The sequence below is a fragment of the Camelus bactrianus genome, chromosome 8, assembly GCF_048773025.1.
Source record: "Camelus bactrianus isolate YW-2024 breed Bactrian camel chromosome 8, ASM4877302v1, whole genome shotgun sequence".
NCBI lineage: Eukaryota > Metazoa > Chordata > Mammalia > Artiodactyla > Camelidae > Camelus > Camelus bactrianus.
This window is the reverse complement of record NC_133546.1, coordinates 12,707,781-12,732,542: the sequence shown is the minus strand read 5'-3', so window position 1 is coordinate 12,732,542 and position 24,762 is coordinate 12,707,781. Positions and strand designations below refer to the sequence as shown.

General features: G+C 37.8%; 1 protein-coding gene across 3 annotated transcripts in view; it reads right to left on the bottom strand.

Annotated features, from left to right (window-relative positions):
* SYNE1 (spectrin repeat containing nuclear envelope protein 1) overlaps window positions 1-24,762 on the bottom strand; it is a 427,410-nt gene that overhangs the window by 281,744 nt on the left and 120,904 nt on the right. For all 3 annotated transcript variants that reach the window (XM_074368141.1, XM_074368140.1, XM_074368142.1), the window contains 10 exons: window positions 23,089-23,226; window positions 21,665-21,829; window positions 14,903-15,015; window positions 14,188-14,356; window positions 8,938-9,034; window positions 8,004-8,206; window positions 6,069-6,233; window positions 5,459-5,611; window positions 4,342-4,485; window positions 1,933-2,106 (listed from right to left, as the gene is read on the bottom strand). In XM_074368141.1, the coding sequence (XP_074224242.1) occupies window positions 1,933-2,106; window positions 4,342-4,485; window positions 5,459-5,611; window positions 6,069-6,233; window positions 8,004-8,206; window positions 8,938-9,034; window positions 14,188-14,356; window positions 14,903-15,015; window positions 21,665-21,829; window positions 23,089-23,226 (1,521 nt within the window). The remainder of the gene's footprint in view (window positions 1-1,932; window positions 2,107-4,341; window positions 4,486-5,458; window positions 5,612-6,068; window positions 6,234-8,003; window positions 8,207-8,937; window positions 9,035-14,187; window positions 14,357-14,902; window positions 15,016-21,664; window positions 21,830-23,088; window positions 23,227-24,762) is intronic.

The following is a 24,762-nucleotide window of genomic DNA, read 5'->3' as shown; positions in this document are numbered from 1 at the left end:
TTTTCATCAGCAATGAGTAAAGTCCTAAGCACAGAGAGAAGCACTGCTTTTCAGAAGAGCACAGTTTTAAGCAACCACTGAAGTCAGTGCTTTTTATATAAGGCATTTAAATGTCATGTTGAGTTTTTAAGCTTTTTTTTTTTTTTACATATCGTGCTCATCTTACTAACAAGAGAGTGACAGAGCATCGAAATTATTCTTTGCCTAGTGCCTGCACTCCTCCAACCAATAGGTCTATAATTTATTGAAAGAACAATCATGAAATCCACCTACATGTCAGGTTATAATCTGACTAAATAAATGTAATACCAACGTACATTGGACTTTACTGAAAGAGTGAGATGCAGCAGATTATATACTATTTGTATATCCTAAAATATACAACTTTTGAATTCTTAAGGCTCACAAGCTATCAACCTCATGAAGAAAATGGCAGACCCCAGATCCTAACACAAAAGGGAGCAGACCAGTGGGTCTGGGAGGACTTGGCAGTGGTCACACATTTGCAGACGAGAAGCAAGGGTGACTCAGAGGCCCCCCAACCTGTGACTGTGAGCTGGCATCACTGCAGTGTTTCAGTAGACGGTGTGGAAACTACCCAGCTCAGCCCAGGACAAGCAGTCATGTTTTGACTGGAAGCCATACCATTTGCACTTCAACATCCTCAACTGCTTTGAAAAAAAAAACATTTCAAACTGGTTATTTGGAGACCAGTTTGGGTAACTTAGATGCAAATGTTAGAGCAGGGTTTCTGTTTCGGTTGGGCAAAACAGAGTAAGGACATCCTTTTTCCTTTAGAAGGTTTAGAAGGTAAAAGAGTAACGTATGTCAGAAAATCTGAGTAAATATTATTAACGCTTATTATCATTAAAATATTAAATACAATTTTAATCATGGAAGGATGCTTTGATGGCAACTAATAGCAATTTGGGAACTCAAGAAATGGCACTATGACTTCAAAATGAAAAATAATGTTTATCCAATACAATGGGAATCCCTCAGAAAAGGGTTTGGTGGTATAATCATTATGACCTTACCATTAATAATAATAATAATAATAATAATAATAATAATAATAATAATAATAATAATAATAATAATAGTAATAATAATAAAATACTGGTTGCTATCAGTTATGGAGTAAATATTATGCAGTGCTATGAGTTCATCACATTATAGAAAATCCAATGAAATCTCCACAACAAGTTCTGGACAAAGGTACTTCCACCTCCATTTTAAGGCGAGGGAAGAAAGCTAACCAAGGCTTTGCAATCTGCCCTGTCAGGTCTGAACACCTGTCTGACTCACGTTAGATACTCTCTGCTCTTTCTGCTAAATGAAGCTCCCTTCCTCCTGCAAATCTATTTCCACGAACACAAGTGGCAAACCTTTTGCCCATTACTTTCACCCTCCTCTGATGCATAGGTTCATTTATAATAAACCAACCAAATAAGCCAATTAACTGCAACATTCAGGAGGAGGCTGCTCTGCACACACATCTGCTTACTAAAAATGGGAAGGAGAAAAATCATCATTGCCCCAAATACATTTCTAGAGTTTTCTGGTCATGTAAACAGGCCAAGTCCTAGAGGCAAGATCTCATACGACACAGATGATAGACACTTGATAAAAATGAAATGCAATTATTTATTTCTGTATATATGTAAATATATACAATTTAAAACCTATCTGAAAAACTTTTATCTATATGAATACTTACATATCTGTACCTATAGATACAAGAGTTTTACTTTATCTGTGGTAGATAGGGTTTTCATCATTGACAAGACATGCATTTTTGTTTTGAGTTGCCAGGACTACTCTAGAAAAATGTTTCTTGTCCTGTCACTGAATTTCTATCACTACAGGTACCTCAGTCTTATTACACATGCTTTGAATTAACTACGGATCCTGAAGGGCAATTTTCCTTACCTGATGTTTCTCTTTAAAAAGAGAGCTGGATTGTGCCTCGTGCTCAAGAACTGTTAAAATTTCATTGATTTTCCCAAGTGAGTCATAAAAGGCTGTCATCTGTTTTTCTAATTCCTCCAATGGTATCAACAGCTGTTGAGACTCATAAAGGAGTGGAGAGTAACAGTCTTTGACCTTTAAAAACACAAAGAAAAAATTCCATGAAAGGCCATTAAGTACCACCAGCTCAGGGCATTATTCATAGCATTTTCTTCAGGATAGGGTCATTTTGTGCTTACAGATCTCCAAAGACATTCTTAAATATTTCCCGGGCACTGTTAAATTTTGATGTTTAAAAAAAGTACTACTATACCACTGAGACAAATAAATGTTACAGAGTTTTCTCATGAAAAATCATCGACATCATCCATCTGGATAGCACTTTTTCATAGAAATGATGGGAGTGAGTCAGATGGTGTCAAACTCTACTTCACAAACTCTGCAACCATCCTCAATTTGGCCTCAAAATCCGACCTAAGACAGTCAGGAATTATCTAGACCAACCTGTACCTTTTAACTTTATTTTCAAGAACCCTACTACTTGAACCCTTAACTCCAGACAAACTTACAAACTTGTTGACTCACTCTTCCCAGACGGCTCCCGTGCCTTCCTTCCTCCCCCGGGCTCCATGCTTGGCTACTTCCCGCTTATTGACTTCACCCTCATCCCAAGCGCTCAGGTCATATACAAATTTATTCACAAAGGTTCCCACCCACATTAGAAGATGTCTCCCTAGTCTGAACTGGCCCAGCCCTCATCTGTCATTTGCCTTTTAAGAAATGTTAGTTTATACACCTGCATTTTCTTTATCCTCACGATGAGCTCTTGGAGATGGAGATCTCCACAAAGTCTCAACCTTGTCAAATTTATATTGGGATCCAGGACCTCATACAATCCTCTAAGACCTTCCTGTCCCCCTCATTTTACTTCAAGTTGCTCCCAAAGTATCATTAATACTTTTGGAAACCAAGGAGAGGAAATTAAGTACTTGTTAATAGACCTTTTTTTTTTTTTCCTTACATTATAACGATTCCCATGCTCCTGAATTCACTGCCTGAAGGAGAAAATCATCCAAGGAAATCAACTGTCTTTCTACTGCCCCAAGGCTCTGCTAGAATCACTGAACAAAATGATGAGAATCCGCTGACGTGTATAAAAATCAGTGTGCTTTATAAATCATCCCTGGACACAACAGAAAACTTATCAAGATGCTACATCTAACGCAGCAGTGAAGAAAGCCTGATAACTTAACATGTGTCTAAAGGAGTAATTTGCTTTCCCAGAGGTCGCCCTAAACTGCTAAACCTGACCTCAGCTGAAATGTGCCAGCCCAAGACAGGGCTCTAAAAGCTGCTTGCAGGTTTTCCAATTGATAATGTTGACTACGAATTGTACCCAATCTTCGTAAATAACCTCAGCTTGAATGTTTGAAAGAATTTAAAATTAACATCTGATATATACCAGTTTGACAAAATGTTCTTTTTTTTTTTCATGACCGTGATTTTTCCTGTTGTTACCTATCTCATTTATTCCTCTTTTTCCTTAATTCTCCACTGCTGATTTCATATCGGCTACTCTCTTTCGACTTTTCCTCTCCCAATAAACAGGACTTTCTGCTTTCTTTTCTTTTGTTTTCCAATTTGCCATTATGAAGTTTTTTTAGTCACTTATATAATCACTCCTTTCTTTTAATTGATATTAATTACCCGATCTAAGTGGGCTTTTCAAACAGTATCATCTTCATAAAATTTAACCTGAAATGGATAAAAAAATCCCAGTGGAACTTCCAAAGCACTTAAGAAAAATCCCTCAATAGAACAGAAAAAGCTTATGGCTAGTGCTTGATATTCATGCAGATCCTTGCACAGACGTGTCCTAAATGTATCTAAAGTCCAAGGTGAACTCTGTGAGATGAAGAGGGGAGGATTGTCACTGCTTTGTGGCAAGGCAAGCAAAAAATTGCATAAATAATCTTAGAGTGGAGGTATGTCAAATACATCTCAATAAAAGGATATTTGGGAATTCTTTCTCATTTAAATATTTGATCTTTCCCTCCTCCTCCTCTCCTACTCTCTCCCTGTCTCCTGTTTTGTCTTATCACTTTTAACTGTCCCCCCTCAAGAAGAGGCCTATCTACAAACATACAGCCATTGATAGTTTTAAATTAACAGAGGTAACGCTTGGTATCAGCTCCATAGTTTCATTTTTAAAACTCATGACAAAGTTACTAGATCAAGAATCCCCATGAGACATAAAAACACGACCTGTTAACACGGAAATGATTTGCCCCAGTGACAGAGGAGGGGTCAGGCAAGCTGACGGCCGTGCTGGCCCCGCACAGAGTGTCATGCTTTAAAGTGTCTTCCCACCTTGCTTAGCTGCTCTCTGAGCCTGGACATGGTTGCAAACATTTCGTTCGCTTCTTCTTGGGAGCTCTCTTTGGTAATGAGATGTGCTGTCTTTGTAATTATCTTATACTGAGCGTCCATCACAGGCACCCTCTGCTCAATATCCTACATGAATCATTGAAACAGCTATGTTACCACATGATACATTTTCTCTTAATTTCAAGATTCTACAGAAGGCTGGACACACATCAACATGCACGGAATAAAACTCTATATTCATAATCAACTTTTGGAGATTCTAGCTTTCGCTTTCCTTCACTATTAATATATTATAGATTAGTGATGCCATAGAAATACATGTGTAACCATAAATCCTTAAGTTAACATAAAGATAAGCTGAAGTAATCTTTACATTTTTGACGTATGTATGATAATGTAGTATGTGAACATTGTATCAGGCAAATTTGGGGCAATTCCTCCCATTTTAAAAGTTAAACAACTTCCGTTTTCTTAAAAAAGGCAGCATATCATAATTGGAGAAATTTATAAATTAGAGATAATAAGTTAAAGAAAATTTAATGCAGTCTTCTTACACCAGAGCCAACATTTCACCATTACATCATTAATATTTTTCCCTGTGTATGTTCACTTTCATTTTGTATTTTTACAAAAAAAGGGATGATACTACTTTTTGCTTGTTCTACTTAATAACATATTAGAAAGAATTTCCATATCATTCAATATTCTTCTGCTACTTCATTTTTTTGAGAGCTGCAGGGCGTTAAAGTATATAAATAGCATGATTCACTTAGTAAATCCTTTACCGTCAGGGGCATTTATGTAGAGGTGTTATAAACAGATATCTGTTTTCCCCTAGTACTTTATCGTTTGGTTGTAGAGAAGAAAAAAAATCTCTGAATCAAAAGACTGTTTTGAAGTTACTCTATGGTAAAAACACATCTTTAAACAATTCAAATAGATTTTCTTATGAGAGGTGCAAGTCAGGAAGTGCACACATGTCAAAATGATGTCAAGGAGACACAGAAACAGCTTTTGCAGTGACCTGAGTAACTTCACGGATCTTCCTTTTTATAATAGAATGGGCTTTCCACTTTTGTGTTCCAGAAAACCAGCTCACCTCCAAGTCTTGAACTAATAACTTCACGTTAATAAAAGAGACTTCCAGTGGCTCAGAGAGTTTCCTGTGGGCTTCAGTTGCAAAGTCAGACAGGGCAGTAACACAATCTGTGTACTCCTTCTTCATTCTGTCCATCTCGTCGGCTCGGGCATACTGTTAAGAACGGGGAGCGGGGGCAACACAGAAAATCATTCAGCCAGGACTCGGGGAGCCTGCAACCTTCACTTCTTTGTACTCTCTGGCATTGTGAGTTGGTAAGCAAGACTTTAATTCCTGATCTAATTTTAGATACACTTGAAGTTAGTCCAATTACTGTGAAAAGAATAAAGGAACTGGCGTAGAAGCGAAGAATTACGACTTGAAGCATGAATCATTCCATAAGTCAGGCCCATATGTCAATATAATCCTTAGTCAAACTATACATTTCTGTCATGTTCCATTATAAATGGGAAAGACTAAAGGACCAAATATAAACCTAACAGTTCTAAACACAGCTGTACTCTACCTTAATAAGCCCATGCCATAACAATGGAATAGTCTCTAACCAGACTGTTTATCACAACATTTATGACACATGCATGTTCTAGGCATATAGATTTGAAAAACATACTTGCTTGACTTCCATAAACAACTCCCTCCACCGCCCGTTTAGCAGCAGTAACTGCTGTTTAAGATCGCGGGAAACCATCTCGTCACATGTCTCAATCAGAAAATTGCCAGCATCGTTCATGGCGGCGTGCTGCTGTATCCAATGAGGCAAATTTCGAAAAAAATCCTAAACAATAAATAATGTACACTATTGTAAGCCATAATCCCCAGGTTAATAAATTATATGAAAGTAACCAGACTAAGAGAAATAGCTTTGTTCTAAAACTTGTGCAAATTTTAAGGTAAATCCTAATCTCTTTCCAAATGCAATTCTGTGATAAAGAAATTCAAAGATGTGAACTAGAACAACTGAGTGTCTTTTCAGAAGAACATCCATGCCACAGCGTTTGCTGAAGACAAAGCAAAACACCATGACCATTTTCTGTTCTTCCTGTTTTACAGACGAAAGAGCTGAATGTCTATTGAGTGTCAGGGACTTGTACACAGTCTTCAGGCTAGTGAGAGTCACATACAACACAAAATACTTTTGGGAAATACATAGCTTTCTTAAAAAATTTTAAACATACTTTTGACCTGTTACTTTTGATTTTAAAATCTGAATATAGCACATGAAAATAATTAACAATCATGGAGGGGAGAGGGGATAGCTCAAGTAGCATGGCACATGCTTAGCACGCATGAGGTCCTGGGTTCAATCCCCAGTACCTCCTCTAAAAACAAATAAATAAACCTAATTACCAACCCCCAAATCATGGAGATACACCACTGAAGGAAAATTTTTAAAAATTAAAAATCTCAGCCAAGAATACTTAATACAATGGAATCCTTTCTTATTTACACTCTTGGCAATGAAACAGCAGCCACCTGATTTCGAGTTAAATGCATGTGTGCATGCACATACATACACATATACACCACAGTAAAAACCAAGGATGCCAAAGATAATTCAGTCATAAGCCATGTGTGGGAGGGCTTCCTGCATAAATCAACGAGGACACTTCTGTTTCTGGTGGTTACAGTCCCCTGGATGAAATGAACACATCTGCCATCTACCAGGGCACTGCCAGTCTAACTAGAAAAGCAAAAATCTGTATGGGTTAAAGTTGCTCAGCTACATGAGAATATTTAATCTATATGAAATACAGAATGGAAAAACATAAAATTATACATCTATTTGTATAACAAAATAACAGAAGAACTAGTCTTGTATGACAAGCAGGAATTCTAATGTAAGTTCTACTTCTCAGTGGGAATCTGGTCTTTTAATATCTTTTACATGTAAGTTGTTTTTCCCTGGGAAAATGTCAGGCTCCCGTTAAGAAGTATATATAGGGAAAGCAGTCCATTCCATGGGATATTTTAATGTAAGTGATATTAAAGTAAAACAGTAACTCTTTCAAAAACATAGACATCTGTAACCGGAGGAAAATAAATCACTCCTATCCAGAATAAGACCCTTAAATAGGAGTTGATAAAAATTAAAAAAAAAAAAATAGAAATAGATAAAAACGTGGTGACCTATTTGTTGAGCTGCTGTGCGCCAGCACACAGGTTGAGTACTACGTTAGCTAAAGTTGTTTTCATCCTCTCTTAAATTAGGAAATTCAGAGGATGTTCCCTGGACGTGCCCCTTCAAGTACAGACCTTCCTGTGTGTATAGCGCCCTCTGTTGCGCATGGGGCTTGGCTGCCACTCCATCAGTTACTGCTCTTCTGAATGCAAAAGTCAGGCACTGTTTTAACATAACTTTTATAAAGCAGTATATTTCTTGGTCTAAAATAATTTACTAACCTGAAAATACAGCTTTTCAGGCAAAGTCAGGATTTTTTTGTGACATATTTGCAAATCTATAACCCTCCCTAGAGAACCTGGCTGTGAGAGTTTCTTATTTCTAAATCCACCTGTGCTAATTTCCTTTTGTAAGAAGCAGTCTTACCTTCTTGGCATGTTCTGACTGATTTAGCATTTTCTCAGCATCCTCCAGCCAAGCCTGAAGACTAGCCACAGTATTGCCGTATCGGTCCCAGTTAGCAATGACTTCTTCCAGCATGCTCCGCACACTCCTGACTTCTACTGAGAGGTTCCTCCACTGAGCAGTGGTTTCATTCATGAATTTCATCACATTCTCAGCTTCCTCCACTAAAACACGAACCAATTATAATCCTTATTTTACATTTTAAATACACCAAACCTTTTTTCTAGAGTCTATCTGCTGGTGTGCATTTATAATTCTCTAGATTATATAAATGTAATAGATATAATGTTAGAATTACATTCAGCCAATGTTGGGAATATGTTATATCTTATCCACAGGTTTCTTATAAAGATTAAGGATGATACAGCTAAACTTCCTGATAAATGGGATGAAATATGACATTTTTTGCATTTCATGTGCACTCAAACAGACACATACTTAGCATCAATCACAAATGCTATAGTTCATCTTCAGCACATATGACAGACATATCTCCAAACTGAAACAAATGTATTTTACTTACACTAACTTAAGTTTTCATTTACCTTATTATAATACTCAAGCTAGTCATTTCTAACCTTTATTCCTCAGAATTCAAAATAGGTTTGAAAATGACAATTTAGAAAATGAATGCTTCTTTTCCCCTCTTTTAGAAGACTAGGCATACAGACACGAACACACCCACCCACCCACACACACAGAGGAGAACGATCATGCAGGTCAGGCACTGCACAAAGTCAAGTGGACTGAATACAACATGTGCCGCCCAGGCCAATGGTATGGTCACAAGGAGATTTTGTAGAGAGAAAAAAAACCTGATTTGATCATACAGAAACCTGTAGGTTCTAAATTCTACTGTATTCAATGCTGCAACCAGCTCTGTCTGGTGTTTTACCTGAGCCATCGGCTTTGACATACATCTCGGCTGTCTGTTTCAAGATCTGGTATGTCACTTCATATTGTTCAAAGAACTTGCTGTTTTCTATGAAAGACTAGAAAAACAAGGAATGGTTAGACGATAACCAACACTGGCTTGCATAGCAATGCCAAAGTCAATTTTCAGTATAGGTATGTGGCTATGTTACCCAAATTTACCAAACTCACTCCTCTTAAAAATATCAAATTAATTCAACAGCCGTAAGTAAACTGATTATTCTGAGGATATAACTTAATTCCACACTTTTAATTCTATTTCACCCCCAGACTGAGGAAGTATTATTTATATATCTTCTCCACCCAAGGGTTTGTTTATAAAAGAGACAGAAGTTTCTCCGGAGAACCTGGCTTTAACTTTTAGAAAGCACTAAATTTGGAAGAACATTTTAAAGTTTCCCACTGTGTTTTAGCTGTGGGATTCTGTTGCTCTTTGAACAGTAGTCTGGTGAATGATGGCTCTGAGGAATTTCAGGTTATAAATAAATGGCACAATGCATGAACACTTTCTTAAAGTAAAAAGTAAATGCAAAAATGTTTACAAGTAGAAAAATGCTAAACAATCATACATTCCATCCATGTTATCCACGCACTCATATTTCTATTACCGAGTAGAAAACCTAAAGATAAGACATGTCTATATCTGTGTCTGTATGCAATTTACATATGTAACAGTTACTATAAGCAAATGGATGCTATAAAATTGAGAAGAGACCAAAAAAATCCTCAGGTAAATTTTATAATTGTTAACTTCAGGCAATATGAAATAATTTTTTGTTTCAAAAAATTTTCCCATTTCTCTAAAGTGGAAAATTAATGCAATTATAGGTAACGGCATATTACCAAAGACTCCTTAATTTCTTTTAACAGCATAATTAGTTCCTATGATTTGAACTCAAGAAAATACTTGGTAAGTGCCACTGGTATAAAACGCAAAATTAGCCTTCAAAAACCAGCTGAAGTCCTGAATAGTATGCTGATGAATGCTTAATGCGGAGATGCAAAATGCTTGTGTGCAGATGCAAAACTATTCATACAGCAATTTCTAGACGTCCCTAGATTCTACTGATAGATGTTTATCGTATTTCAAGATTACATTAAAAATTACATATGTAATGCATTTCATATCATTTTATGTTTGCATTTACTTATATATTAACTATTCTTTAAGGATATAATGAGTAGAGAAAGCTATGGATTCCCTGGAATGAGGGGTTCCCTGATAAGTACTTTATCCAATAACCTTAAAAGACTTTATTATTTTTGGATGAGAGTAAAGTAAGTCTATAGTGGTCTGGTTAATTCATTATTTAGCCTTATGTCCCATTCCCTTAACCTCTGCCTGCTCCCCAATTGGGGAAAGAATGATTTACTACAATTTAAATTTTGAATAACTTAACAAATTATCAGGCCATGATTTGATCAAAAATGGAAAATTACACTTCATGTTCAAGACACTGTAAGAAATTGGAGAGATACATATATTTGGCAAAATTTTAAAACATAGTCTTTATTTAGTTTGGACACAAATTTCAAGAAGCTAATGAGAAAAACAATTGTTCTAAGTGTCAAAGAAATGGAAAATAGTGTCTCTACTGGATTTACCTATTCTTTTGCTAGAGAGGTTTACAAATTCATTATAAATGAACAAGAAAGAAGAGTTATTTGTAGCTTCATTTTTGGTCCAGAGGGGCGGTGGGGGGAAAGAATGTCTTCAGAATATTATAAATGTTGTAGAAATTCATTTAAGTATTTCTGAGCTTTCCTATGAGGAAAACTCAGTAATTAATTTTTGAAGGAAGAAACCTTGCTTGTTAACTTTTAATTGTTTCATTTATTTTTGCCTTTTTTCTGAGTCCTGAGTAATTCCATTTAGTAACACAAATTATTTGTCTATTAGAATCACTTTTGTAGGAGGACCACTAAATCTCCTTTCTGCTGTGAGCTATCTAGACAGAGTCAGAAGTAGGCAAAAATAAGCACAAGTGTATATTTAAAATAACAAGGACAGGATTATTTTATTTCTTTCAAGTTCAACAAATAAGCCATGTTGGTCAAAGGACTTTCAAAGTTGGTGGCATGTCAAGAAAAATAAGATATCTCTTTATGTTACAAAATTTAAAGTATTAGTGGAAGAGACTAAATTTCTACTTTGAAAGATAAATATGGGTATGATAAGTAAAAAGCTCAATTTCACTCAAAGGGGGCTAAACCAGACAATTTAAGATTTAAAAAAATCAACTTTGAGAAGTCATTTCATCAGAACTGCCTATTTACATTAATAAAGTCATTACAAATAATAGAACAAACGTTCACATGACTGGTGCTGCATTCAGACAGTCTACACTTCCAAGAGCTCTTCTTTTCTCTTATGTGAAAGAATGAAATGTTGTCCTATTCCTTCCATTGTAAAACTGAAGCACGAGTTAACTAACATGGTTATGTCAAGAACAATTCCGACAGCAAGAACCAAACCAATTATCTTCTGATTGACGTTACAGTTTGCAATCTCTTACCAGGAGCATGTGGCCTAAATTAATCAGCAAGGATTTGGGAAGTCTTTTCCAAGAATTCCTTGAGGACTTAGCACTTCTTCTTGTAAGTGGCAAGGAGGAAGCACATTCTCTAATTCTCTAACCCTTAAAAAAATGTATCTTTTTTTGCAGATGAGTAAGATTGAATTGAGAACTCAAACTAAGAAAGAGATAATTATGGAACCCTTACATCCCAAATATTACTTTGCTTATTTGATGATGTAGCAGCATATGGCTCATTATAATATTTTTTTTTTTTTTAGAAACCAAGGAAAGGATTGCATTTAAGAAACTGATTTTGTGATTTTATTTCAATGTCTTCATGCACTTTGAAATAGCCTGTTCTAAAGAGAATGATTTTCCTGCAAACTCCAAAAGAATGAGAGCAGCTCTTGGGGTGTGAAATAGAAAACAGTATGTATCAGTCATTGTTTCTTAGAAAAATCCCTATTGTTCTATTGTTGTTATTATTAAAAAATCTGGGAAAGATTAAGTCTTCTAGACATTATTTGTAAGGTCATGTGGGTAGTGAGTATCTGAGCCATGATTCGACATATTTCTATGCGACTGGTGGCCAGGCTTCAATAACCCCCCCCCACCTTACCCCACCCTGCCCCAACACCATGCTGCCTGGAACAGAACCAATGGTAACTAGCAGCCTAGTAGGGAAGTATAAAATACTGTCAGCTAGAGACCAGCATGAAATGGCACTCATATTTGTATGAACGACATTATTTAGTTCACGGAGCTACAAGTGATCATTTTGATAATTTGGTCTTTTCAGTTTAAAAAAAATGAAAAACAAAAAACTTTCCCCAGGCAATTGTGTTTGAGAGTAAAGTTCAGTACTTCGAGGGCTTTTGATTCAGAAAGATGTGGATTCAAATCCAGACTCCACTTCTTACTGACTGTGCCACCTGGAGCGTTCAAAGGCTCCGTTTCCTCAGTGAAACAGTGTGAAAATACCCAGCCTGTGGGGTTGTCATTGAGACAGAAGGTAACATATGTAAAACTCCTGGCACATGGGAAACACCAATATCCCATAGTTACTAAAACTATTAAACAATAAATATATTCAACCCCTTTTTGGGAATAGAAGCACAGGTGATAAATAGGTATTTCACCAAGGGATGAGAATATTAGGAAATGTTCATTAAAATCTGCTATATTTGTTGAGCAATGATCAATTTTACAAACAATTTGGAGAGTTACGTTGGGAAACAGTTTAAAATTAGCAGCTCAGTGGAAGTCTCTTTATGAAATAGGCAGAAAGTACTGATTTTTTAATCACTAATAATGATTCTCTACTTACAGATCCTTTATTTGAGAAGTTCAAAGAGAATTATCAACATCTTTGTGTTGGAACATTAACCTGGTGGAACAGTCCCCATTAGGCGTTTCAATCTAATTGGCTGTCCTTAAATAGCTAGAACAAAGACGGATCCTGAACAATTACCCACTGCGCTCACTCGTATCACTTGACATGACTAAACCTGAAAATATAAATGCATATCTGAATTTAGTATTTGCAGAATTAATGCCACTGCCTAAACTTAAAAAGATTAGGTTTCTCATTACTTTCTAAGATCATGCAAAATGAATAAGGGAACATGTAACAGATTTCACATTTTTTGACAAATAGTTCCTAGAAAATTGTAGTAAATCTAGAGAAACATCCTATTGGAAACCTGTTAAATCTTTTTTTTTTCCAAATGCATGTTGTTCATTTAGCACTTAGAAAATAAAATTAAAATATATTACGGTTCTAGGATGCTTCAGTAAAGATAAGGTTTCAATAAATACTCAGTCATGCCAGTTACAGAGACACTGAAACAGGTTAGAAATGGGCTTATATTTTAAATTTATTAATTTATTATTTAGAACTTGTGATTAAACAAATGGAACAGTTACAGGACTGAGATGCCCTTTTAATATTAATTTTGCAAGCAAATTTGTGTTGCTAATAAACTGAGGGGGGCATGTTTAACTAAGAGGAATAAACTGCCTGTAATAATTATAATTCTCTGATTACTTGTAAATGGACATTGTTAGTTACAGAACAACCTACTTCCTTTGCTAATTCAGAGCTACTGTTCTATGTAAATACAGGATTCTCTATACCAATAGCCCCAAATATGAGACAATCTTTGGAAAACAAATTGATACAGAGATTCACAGGCAAAATTTTGCTTTTCCTGGGTGCACGCAGGAAGTAGTGAAGCTCAGGGAATGACCATTAAAAAAAGGCATGCTTGACCTAATCTAAAAAAAAAAAAAATAGTCCCCATGTGAACAATTGAGAATTGTTTTAAATTACCCATGACTGGATTTTAGAAACATGAAGATAATCCTTAAGTAATTTAACTCAGGTTTAGTGGTGAGCTCAGAATCAGTGGTGGGTATGCAATGCAAAAACTTTTTTTTTAAGCAATAAAATAAAGCCAATCACAATGGTTCAATATGATTAATGCAGCAAAACCTTTATCTCCAAAGAATCTAAGTGTATATTTCAGTGTCGCAAAAAGCTCACAAACTTAACGTCGAACCCATTTAACACACTGGTACCTTAATGTTTTAAAATTCGAGATAAAACTAACAGCGTCTAATAAACTGGTAGGTATCAGATGCTAAATCTGGGGGTTCTCTGATCTCTCCGTCAGAGCACCAGGGAGACTTACGATGTAGTTTTGCAGAAGCAGCTCTACTGAGTCTCTCCTCCCATACTTGATGATCCAAGACTTCAGCTTTGACTCTGCAAGAACCAGCAGTGAGAGCAGACGGTACTTTAATTCTAGAAATTCCATTTTCATTAAGTGTAGCTCTGACGTGGAGGACACAAAATGAAACCTAGAAACAAAACACCGAGAATTTACAGAAGGTAACTAATAGTAACAGAACGGGGCTTACTTAACCTGTTACATGTCAGCATTAAATAAAATGCAGGCACAAGGTCTTCTAAACTCTGGCTGACCAGTCACTGTCAGGAGATCTGATTTGATTCTAGCTCTGGGTTTAAAAGCAAAATATGACTGATTGAAGTCTTTGATTTAGTTCTTTCTCCTGCCAAGATATCTCTCATCTGTTTCTTTTATAAGCTGTTTTTGCAATATTACATAATGTTCCTCACAGTACTGAATAAAAATACAGCCTCTGAAGAAACCATTTCTGTGATTTGCAGGCTGTGGGTACATGCAGGTTTATTATTTTCAACTAATAACATATTAGAAGGTCGGCATTCTTAGCATATGTTATGGGAACCCAATTTTTATATACCAAAGGTAAATGTCTCTGTAAAAAAAAAAATCAATCCATTGAAAGAAATGAGGAAAAAAAAAAAAAAGCATCCACCGAGCGTTTTACAGACACTTCATTTAAAACCAGACATTCTCTTACCTCTCGGCCAGGTCCTCTAATTGATCGGCTGGCACTGGGATCCCGTTAACAGACCTGGTCCGGTAGATTTCATGGAATGCTCTTTTGTGGGCATCTGTGTTTTGAAGCAGATCCTAAGATACAATTTTAAAAAAATAAAAAAATGAGGAAACATGTTCACAGGAGGCTAAAAGCATAATTTGCAGCCTGCACGGATGAGTCAATGCACTCAGCAATTCGACAGAGCTGCCACATCCACGTGCGGCTGGGTGCCCATCACAGGCTTTTACCCTGTACAGGAGCCCGGGTGCCTGTCCATAAGGCCCTGTGCTAAGAGCCGTAGCTAATAATTATGGCATCTTTTAAACACACATGACACTTGCACAGCACTGCATTCAGACATTTTAAAGGCACATGGTCCAAAGGAAAACAGAGTTACTGCTAGAAGCAATGATTTGTTAGTATTTGTATCCTTCCCTGCTTTTGAACATGTAGGGTTTTAAGAGCTTAAAACTAAGCACAACTAGATTAACCCTTTAATGGTTAAAAAAATTTAGACTATTTTTATTTTGAATGGACGCAGGCTACCATAAAGTGATGTTTGCTTGCCATCTAAAGTAAGTCAACTGCATTACAATATATTATGAAAATACCTCTATGGTTAGAAAATTTCAAACAAGCACAGGGAATGTCCCAGGGACATCGGGGGGCGGGATGTAAATGTGATGTTTATTAATATTCTTTGTGGACTATACAGAATGCCAGAAATTTTAACAATTTATCTGTTTGTTTTCTGGGTTTTTCACTGTCAAAAGACTTATTTATAGAAAGACTTACACATACTTCACAACTCCTAGCCAAGCTCTCACAGAGAAGCAAAGAAAGAGAGATGTGAAAGTAGATTCGTAATGGAGCAGGAAGCTCTGGGTCCTTCCCGGGACAGAGCCCCCTCCCCCACATCCTCTGCGTGCGTCTTGTCTTTGGAAAACCTTTAGTCAGAGAATAAATTTAATCACAGAAATGAGAAAATACAGAAGCAAAGGAGAACAGGCAAAGAAGAAAAAATAGTAACAGGTTAGCCACTAAGCAAAGTAAAGGACCTTCAGTCCCTCCTCAAGGGCTACAGATAATATTCTGAGCCATACCCTTTGAGCTGTTTTGCAGACTCAAACCCCCACCAGGTGGAAGAAGTTAACTACGTGATGACCAGACTGTAGCCATGATATAAGCTGCTCCAACTTGCACAATTCCAAGAACTGGCCTCAAGGAAATAGCAACAAGCTGACCCTAGAACTAAAGATTAACTGTACTTAACCAATCAAGATGACACTGGTCAGACCACCACATGACCAATTTCAAGATGATTTTAAGAGCTGACTGTGCTTTTCTGCATGTAGCCCCCTTCCTCTGCCTATACATCCCGAAACTCCTCTTTAAAAGCTCTTGCCCCTTGATGGGTAGTGGGAAGATGGCGTTTGGACATGAGTCTGCCTTATCCCCAGGTTGCTGGCTTCCTGAATAAAGCAAGCTTTTCTTTTCTACCAACAATTGTCTCTCGAGTAGTGGCTTTGGAGCAGCAAGAAGCAGATCCTGAGTTCATTAACAGATTCAAGTCATGTTTTCTAGAGCTAAGGTTGTTTCTCAAAAGCAGAATAAGTACCCAACAGTTTGTCACTGAAAAGTAAGACACATCAGCCCACCAGAATGACACATTAAAATGAACATTGCTTCTCTCACACTAAGATTTAGTAGATTAATTGAGGAAAATAGAAGCAAAAAAAAAAAATCCTAAATCATAAGAGAGACACTTGATGGAAGGGAATAAATAAAAGGCTTTTGTACACGAATTAAGATGTTAATGTCATATGTGTTTGTTCACATAAATGAAATTAATTTTCTTTTAACTTGGGGGACATTAATTTATTCACTGTAGAAAAACACGGGGCTAAACTATTTCTATCTTGATATATATTTGCTATCATCACATTTTGACCTGCTCTGAGTTTGTAGGTAGCTGCACGGATATTCACAAGTCCCCTGTTCCCAGAGAGGGGGCGCTCTGTGCATCCAAGAACTCATCACAGAGGCCAGAGGACTGCCCCAGAGCAGCTACTGACGGTGAGTATGCTAGTCACTGTGTGCCGCCTTCTTAACATTCAGACACGTTTCTATGGTTTATATCTTGGCTGAGACTCCCCCAAATGACTTCAGGGTAAATTTAGAGCCACCACCACTCCCAACTCTGATCTGCTACATGTGACTATAAGTTACTGTATGGGGGGAGTGGTCTGTGACTATACTGGAATACACAAATGTCCAGCTGCCTTGCAAGAAGCTTTCCCTATTGTAGTTTTCCGTATGTGGTTAATTGAAAAAAATCCTGACAGGAAATCAAAACAAACAAAAACATTTTCAAGCATATGACAAGGGAACTACAGCTGGTGTGATGGCACTGGGTCCTCTGAAAGGTTGTCTCATAATAAAACAGTTAGACGCTGAGCATATCCTAAGACTTTAACTCACTGGTGGGCTCACAGGAAGTAAGTGACATCTTTGAGGTCTCCCACTCTCCGTAAAATATGATCTAAAACCAGATCATAGACCTGTGAGCTAAAACAAGGTGAAAAAGCTGATTATCCCAGGCCAGTATCTGTACCACTGCTGCAGGAGACAGAATCTTGAAACTTGAATAAGGTGAGAAACACTGAAACTGAGACCCCAACATTTAGCCAGAACCCCCCAAAAGGGCCGATGGGGGCCTGGTGGACAGCAATGCAGATACAAACAGAGGGAAGCAAGGATCCCCAAGCACAGGAGACAAGCGATCATGAGCGAGAATCAGCAGAAACAACAAATGTATGGTTAGAAAAATGTAAGTAATTTAATACTTGACAACAGTTTCCATGCTGGGAAGAGCACAATCTGGTTAGTGTTCTTAATTCCTTACCCTGATTAACAGGAGGACAAGACACTGATTCACTTTCAGTTGTGTTAAGTACCTACGGTATAATTTCAAGGGCAATCACAATATACAACTAGAGGTTATAACTTCAAACAAATTCGAGGGAAAATATGGACTAAGAAAATCAAGCAAGTGAATAAACAAACAAAACCCTCTCAATCAACTTGTAAACAGCAATAATGTAGAAAAAAAAAAAGAAAAAGTAGAGCAAATAAAAGGGAAAGAGTCAAATGGTAGAAATAAATTCAAGTATATCACTGATTATACATAAATGTGAGTGGAGTATCTATTCACTCATCAAAAGGTGGACACTGTCAGATCAGACAAACAAATAAAATAGAACCATTGGCTTTCTAGAAGAGATACACCTAAACATTACGAACACGGTTAGGTTGAAATTAATAAAACGGAAAACATGTCAGACAAATACTAATGAAGAAAGCTGGTGTGAATGCACTGATATCAAGCACAATAGATTCCAGAAGAGAAGTCACTATCCTCACGCAGCAGCCAGAGTGATGCTGTTAAAAGTGGTCCTGTCATTCCTTTGATAAGAAAATAGATGGGAAAAGATGGTTAGGATAGGACAGAGAAAATCAACCATGCCAGAGTGCAACTAAAGAAAGTGAAAAAGTGCAAAGAAATGATATTGGGGGAAAATAGAGGCTTAACCATAGGCACAGAAAAGATTACCAAAGAAATATAGATGAACATTTCAAATAATTTTATGACAATAATTTTGAAATCTTAGTCAAAGGAACAAATTCTCATAAGGCATGATTAGCATTACTGATCCTATTAAAATTGTGAAAGCCTGAATATTTCTAAAATCATTTTTAGAGGGTAGGTATAGAAGGGTAAAAAAACAAACAATAATCCTTGCCCTTATGGAGCTGACATTACCGTGCAGCAAATGAAGCATAAATCAGATACATAATTAAATTAGTCGCTGGGATAAAGATAAACGCTAAAGAGAAAAACTGAACAGGGAAGGGGAAAGGGAGTTTGTTCTTTCAAAGGAGTGGTCAAGAAAGGATTGACTAAAAGGTGACTTTTTAGTAAAGGCCCAAAGAAGATGAGGAAGAATGTAATGGGAATATCAGTGGGAGAATGTTTCAGGCTAATGGACAAGAACATTCCAGAAGGATGGCAAGGGCAACGGCCTTCAGGTGGGAATGCACGTGCACGTTTGGTGGCATCTTTTCAGCAGTGTTTTACTGACTACCCTACTTCGAACTGCAGCACCACCTAATACTTCCTGTCCTTTCACCTTCTAATCAAAAATATATTTATTTATTATGTCCGTTATTTCATAACTGCCTCCTGCATGAGAAGGCAAGTTACATTAGGGTAGGGAGTTTTCCTGTTTTGCTCATGGGGGTGTCACAAAGACCTAGAGCACCACTTTGCACATAGAAAAAGCTCAGTAAATATTTGTTGAAAGAGTTGGAAAGACCCTTGGTCCTGTCCAAAATGTCCATGGAGACATTTGGTCCACGCCAAAAGGTCATTAATATTTGGTCTTGTCCAAAACCATTTGGCCTGGACCAAATATGCTCATGGACATTTTGGATAAGGACCAAATGTCATCTAACTGGAAAGACTAGAAAGGCAAATCCAGGGAAGGGGAAAGAAAATTAGGAAATGAAATAAAGAAAGAATTTCAAAAATGAAGGAGTAATTATCTAAAATCCTTCTGATAAGTAAGGTAAAGTGCGGGGGAGAACTGTCCATTGAGTGAGGAATGAAAAGAACCCTCACGAACATGACATGGATAGCACGACAGGGGAAAACTTGACTGGAATGGGTTCTAGAAAGAGTGGGAGAAGAGAAGTAGGAAACCAAAATGAGATCTTAGACAATTCTTTCAAAGAGCTTCACTGAAAAAAGGATGAAAAAAAAATGGACAGTAGCTGGAAGGGTAAGTAGCGTTAAGAGAGAGACATTTTTAAGATGAGAATAATAACAGTACATTCTATGTGGGTGGGAAGAATTCAGCAGAGACAGAGAGAGAAAAGAAATTAAAAAGGGAAGGACTACAGGAATTATCTCTTGGGAAAGAGCCAGGAGGACAGGATCTAGGGCACATGTGGAGGGGCTGGCCTTCGCTTGGAGCACAGATGGCCCATCCATAGTAACAGAAGAGGAGACAGAGTATTCGGGCACAGATGCATGTAGGTGGGTTGATGTGGTTGTGGGAGCTTGCGGAAATTCTTTTTTGATTGCTTCTATTTTTCTCAGAGAAATAGGAAGCAGTGTCATCAGCTGAGAGTAAGGACGAGGGAGGAGGCGTGGAAGGTTTGAGACAAGGTATAAAATAGTTGCCCCAGAAAGGCAGAGGGAATCGAGTCCAGAAACACCTCTGGAGCGCCAGGGAGCATTCAGGGCCCCCTTGGGTTAGTCACCATGCCTGGGGGTGTGTTTTCCTCCAACCACAGTCATCTGCACGTGTGTGGGCAAAAATTCGGCAGAGCTGGCTTTACCCAGGGTTATGCTTAACCAGGAGACTAGGACAAAGTGACACCTGGTTGTCAGCTTGTTTTCCACATATACAGTTAACCCCCACCACGACCCAGTGAGTGAGGAACACCAATTCAGCTGCACAAAATGCATGGTTGCGTGACTGCGATGTTAATGAAAGACAGCATTTTTTGTCAGGACTGCACCATCGCAAAATAAAGAGGAAGAATATTAGAACTTACGCTAAGCACAAGCCATGCAACAAAGCCAAATAAAGTCACAAATGACTAAGAGATCAAGGCCTAATCCCACCACTGGCTAAGGCCTCTACTAACCCTTCCCACCCTCACCCCGACCCCGACCCCCACTCCAGTAGCCCCAGGACAGAAGAACCTGGTGCCTTGGCTTGCCTTCCTTTGAGAATGGAGGCAGGAATGAGGTCCAGAGCCAACAGCCAAACACGTTATTATGAAAATGCACACTGCCTGTTACCTTATCTTTTCAAAGATAACACATAGCAACGGAAATAACAAAGGTAACTGCAGATGAAAAATGTCACAGAGATACTGGACCACACCTCAGGAGATGCATCTACTGAACTTGTCATAAACATTTTATAGGAGGGGAAAGTGCAAATCAGAGAACCTCTAAGAAGGTGTGACATCTCTGAACCAGCATGAACGGAGGCCTGGGAGGCCGGCATCAGTGCAAGTTCCAGGCCATATCAGGGAAATAAAAGTATTTATTAATGGCTAACTAGTTATCAGTTAGCCACAATAAGTAATAAACTATCCTGTCTTCACCGATGAGGCTCGCTTTAATAAAACCTTTCAGGTCCTCCAAGCATCACGCAGTCTAAATAATAAGATGCTGGCCCAAGTGGAAGTTCAGGAACTTGGAGTCAGCTGTGTCCAGTTTGAACCCTAGCCGGTTAAGACTGGCTACCACCACCGATCCTCCGCCTCGGGTTGCAAGACTGCCTGCTTGGTGACCGTTTGACTTCGGAGGGCCAAAACCGCCACCCTCCGATCATGCTAATGGCACCATTTTCTGAACATGCATCTCATGAAGAAGCATGTAGCTTAGCTGCATCTGTGCAGAATGGGGATAACTTCATCTTTTTCTTGTCTCCAGTTACCTTTCCCCAGGGTCCTCATGCCTCGGCTACATCCCATAAATACTGAGAACCCCTCACCTTCAGGGAAGTGGGTCTGGGATTCGTCCTCCCATCTCCCGACTCCCTTTTCTCTGCTGCAAACCTCTGAGTCTCAGCCTTTGGCTTGTTGAGCGATGGTCAAATGAGCCTGATTCGAAAACACTAGAACTGTTATGCTGGAACGTTTTCCGACCAGAATGTTTACCTTGTGCTGCTCACGCTTCCGCTGTATTGTGTTGGCCGTTTCCTCGTGAACCTGCTGAATGGTTATTTCCTCTCGCAGGGCCACCTCTGCTCTGTATAACCAGGCCCCGATGGTGCCCAGAGGGGCAGGAAGAGACTTATCAAGCTGAATATGCCAATCAAAGAGCTGAAATACAAAAGCAGAAGGACAGAAGATCTTAGTACGGAAGACAAGTCCTGCAATTCCCCCAAATGATTTTAAAGCCTACAAAGCACTTTAAATTAATAATTTTGGGTTAATTTAATAAATAAATATCAAATAAGAAAATATGTGTGTCCTCACTTCTCAAAGCATCGAATTCAGAACACATATTTTCTTGATGATATGTATTAAATTAACTCAAAGTTACTCAATTAAATGGTGAGGAAACTGCAGTTACAAGCAAATCTTGAGGAAACTTAAAATACATCTTAGACGTGGAAGGATATTATTGGGAGATTAGGCGATTTTATTTTTATAGGAATAGCACAAAGCGCCCACTGACTTTCAGGTCGGCTTTTGCCAACATGCTCAAAGATGCAGCAATTACACACCAGCTGATGTGTAGCCTTTAAAACCTCCCGGCTGATGAGAACAGGGCCAGAAAAATCAGGGTTCGTCTAGACGTCTCTGGAGGAAGATGTGTATTCAGGATTCTTTCTATAATATAATTCTCTAAACAGCTCATCATTCCTTCCACTTCATCCAGTTCCTGAGCACCATTTCCTGGCTTGTCGGAATGCCTGGTGGGATGGGTTGAGGTGCTCAGGATCTAACCTATTCTTTGATAGAGTTTAATGGGGGAAAAAAAAACTAGATTATAGAAATGAAGAAAATAGGGTAAGTACAGGCAAATATTCCCACGAGTGATGGAAGTTTCAGAGGTTTTGCAATCCTGGTCTCTAAGTTTGCAAAATATTCCTACAAAAGTTACTGAGCAATTTTCCTTCAAGCTCATGATCAGATAAGCTAAGCTTAAATTTAAAAAGATAAAAATAAATGTGAATATAGGAAGAGTATTAACTGTTGATGAAATCTGGTTATGGCATTTGGGGAAGCTGTTAAGGCTTCATGCTCTGGGAGTCACCTCTTCTAAACAACCCCAAATCGAGTTGTGTAAAGTGAGAAGTAGCTTGGATGCTCTTCCAGGATTTCACGTATCATCTGGTCAATGGAGATACCACGTGTAGGGAAGGCAAAGCAGGGAAACAGTCGTTAAACGAGCGCTTCTACTGACCTGAAGGAGATCTTGACAAGAGGGACGAGACTGTCCCACAGGTCAACCTTCGCACCTCAGACAGAGGCAGGAGGACCTGATACAATGTACCATCATGAAGAAAGAGGATAGAAAATCTTCTTGGCTAAATTATGTAAACCCTGATGAAGTTAGTGATCAGAGAACTTACCCTGGAGGACACTCTATCCCAGGACTGCTTTACCAATGCTTGGTTGAGTGACAGTTTGCCATCTCTATGTAACGGCTGTATTAAATGTTCAATCTGTTTCCTTTTTATTTCATATTGAACTCTGAAGTGCTTAAATGACTAAAAGAGGAAAAACAGCAACAACATGGCAAAGAGTCAAAAAAAAAGCAAAAGCATAGGAAACCACATTTCCTACATAACATTCCTTTGTATTTGGATAATGTTGAATATACGTTGTTGATAATAATAATGATAGCCATGAAATTAAAAGCAGCTGGGCTTCCTCAAGCCCTGGCGGTGAGCCTGGCCCCATGCTAAGTGCTTCCTGCACACGACCTCTGACTCTCCATCACCCTACAACGTGGACAGGCCCCACTATTATTACCATAGAAAGCCCAGAGGTGACTTGGTAAAGACAAGTAGTAGAGAGTGGACAAAAGCCTAGGATTTCTCATTTCTCATGAAATAATCTACATGCCAGTCCCTGCTCATCAGGAGATAATAATAAACAGGAGTCCATAGCTGTGTCAATAATCAAAATAGCTGCTCTACTTCAAAGCACCGAACGATTTACAAATAGAAATGGCGATATGTATCATTTTGATATATATCAGAAGAATACAGGATTAACAGCATCCAAATTTGTGTTTAAATAAGTCCGTAATAAAGAGGTTTACTTTAGGAGGCCTCATTTTTGTAATAACCTTTTGTTTTAAGTTTAAAATAGTAAGTATTCTATCTGTTTTTGAGTCACAGTATGGTTAACATAAATTTGTAATATATAAACTTAACTGTGAGCCTGATACTAATACTAAGAAAGTAGTGATTTTAATGAAAAGCCTACATTTTATACCAAATTAACACATCCTAAAATGTGTCTCAAAGTCCAAATATGAATTGAAAATGCCAGTGTGCAATTATTTTAAAGAATATGAGACTGGCCCTGCAGAATCTAACGGATAACACATTAGAGAGAATTTCTAAGTCACTGACTCAATAAACATGTAAATTCACATGAAGAACACTGGGGGGAGATGGTGAATAAATATTCTACCACAGATTTTACCTTCCACTCCCTCTAACTTAATGTAATTTTAAAATACCAAAACGTGAAATCAGTTTTCAATTTTGTTCCACAGAATCCCATATATGGAAAAAGTGGAAAATGCATGATTGATCAGTATAAACAGAAGATGCTGACTGCATAATGGAAACACAGATGGAAGAAAAAGTTCCCTGTGCTGTCTCACCCTATTTTAGGAGACTGATGATCATCACTGGCCTGTAAGGAATGCTCCTATTTCATGCCTTTCTAATCCTTAAGTTTTCCTCTTATAAATTAACATCTGTACACCAGGTAACTTGGAATTTATTTTTTGATAATTTATGCTAAAACTAAAACTCACTAATGGACTAAATAAATGTATTTACTCTGTTCTTATATTTATAGTCTCAATTTATTGATTTAATCAGGTTAATGGAGCCCTTCAAGAAAATTACCTTTTGGGGGAAAAAGATTACACTGAATTTCAAAGCAAAAAGTGCACACATGTAAGCACGAATTTACTCCTTTGCCAAATCCGTCAAATATAATATTGACAGCATCATCCTTCTAAATTCAGGTATACTTTATGGATATGATTATGTAACATCACA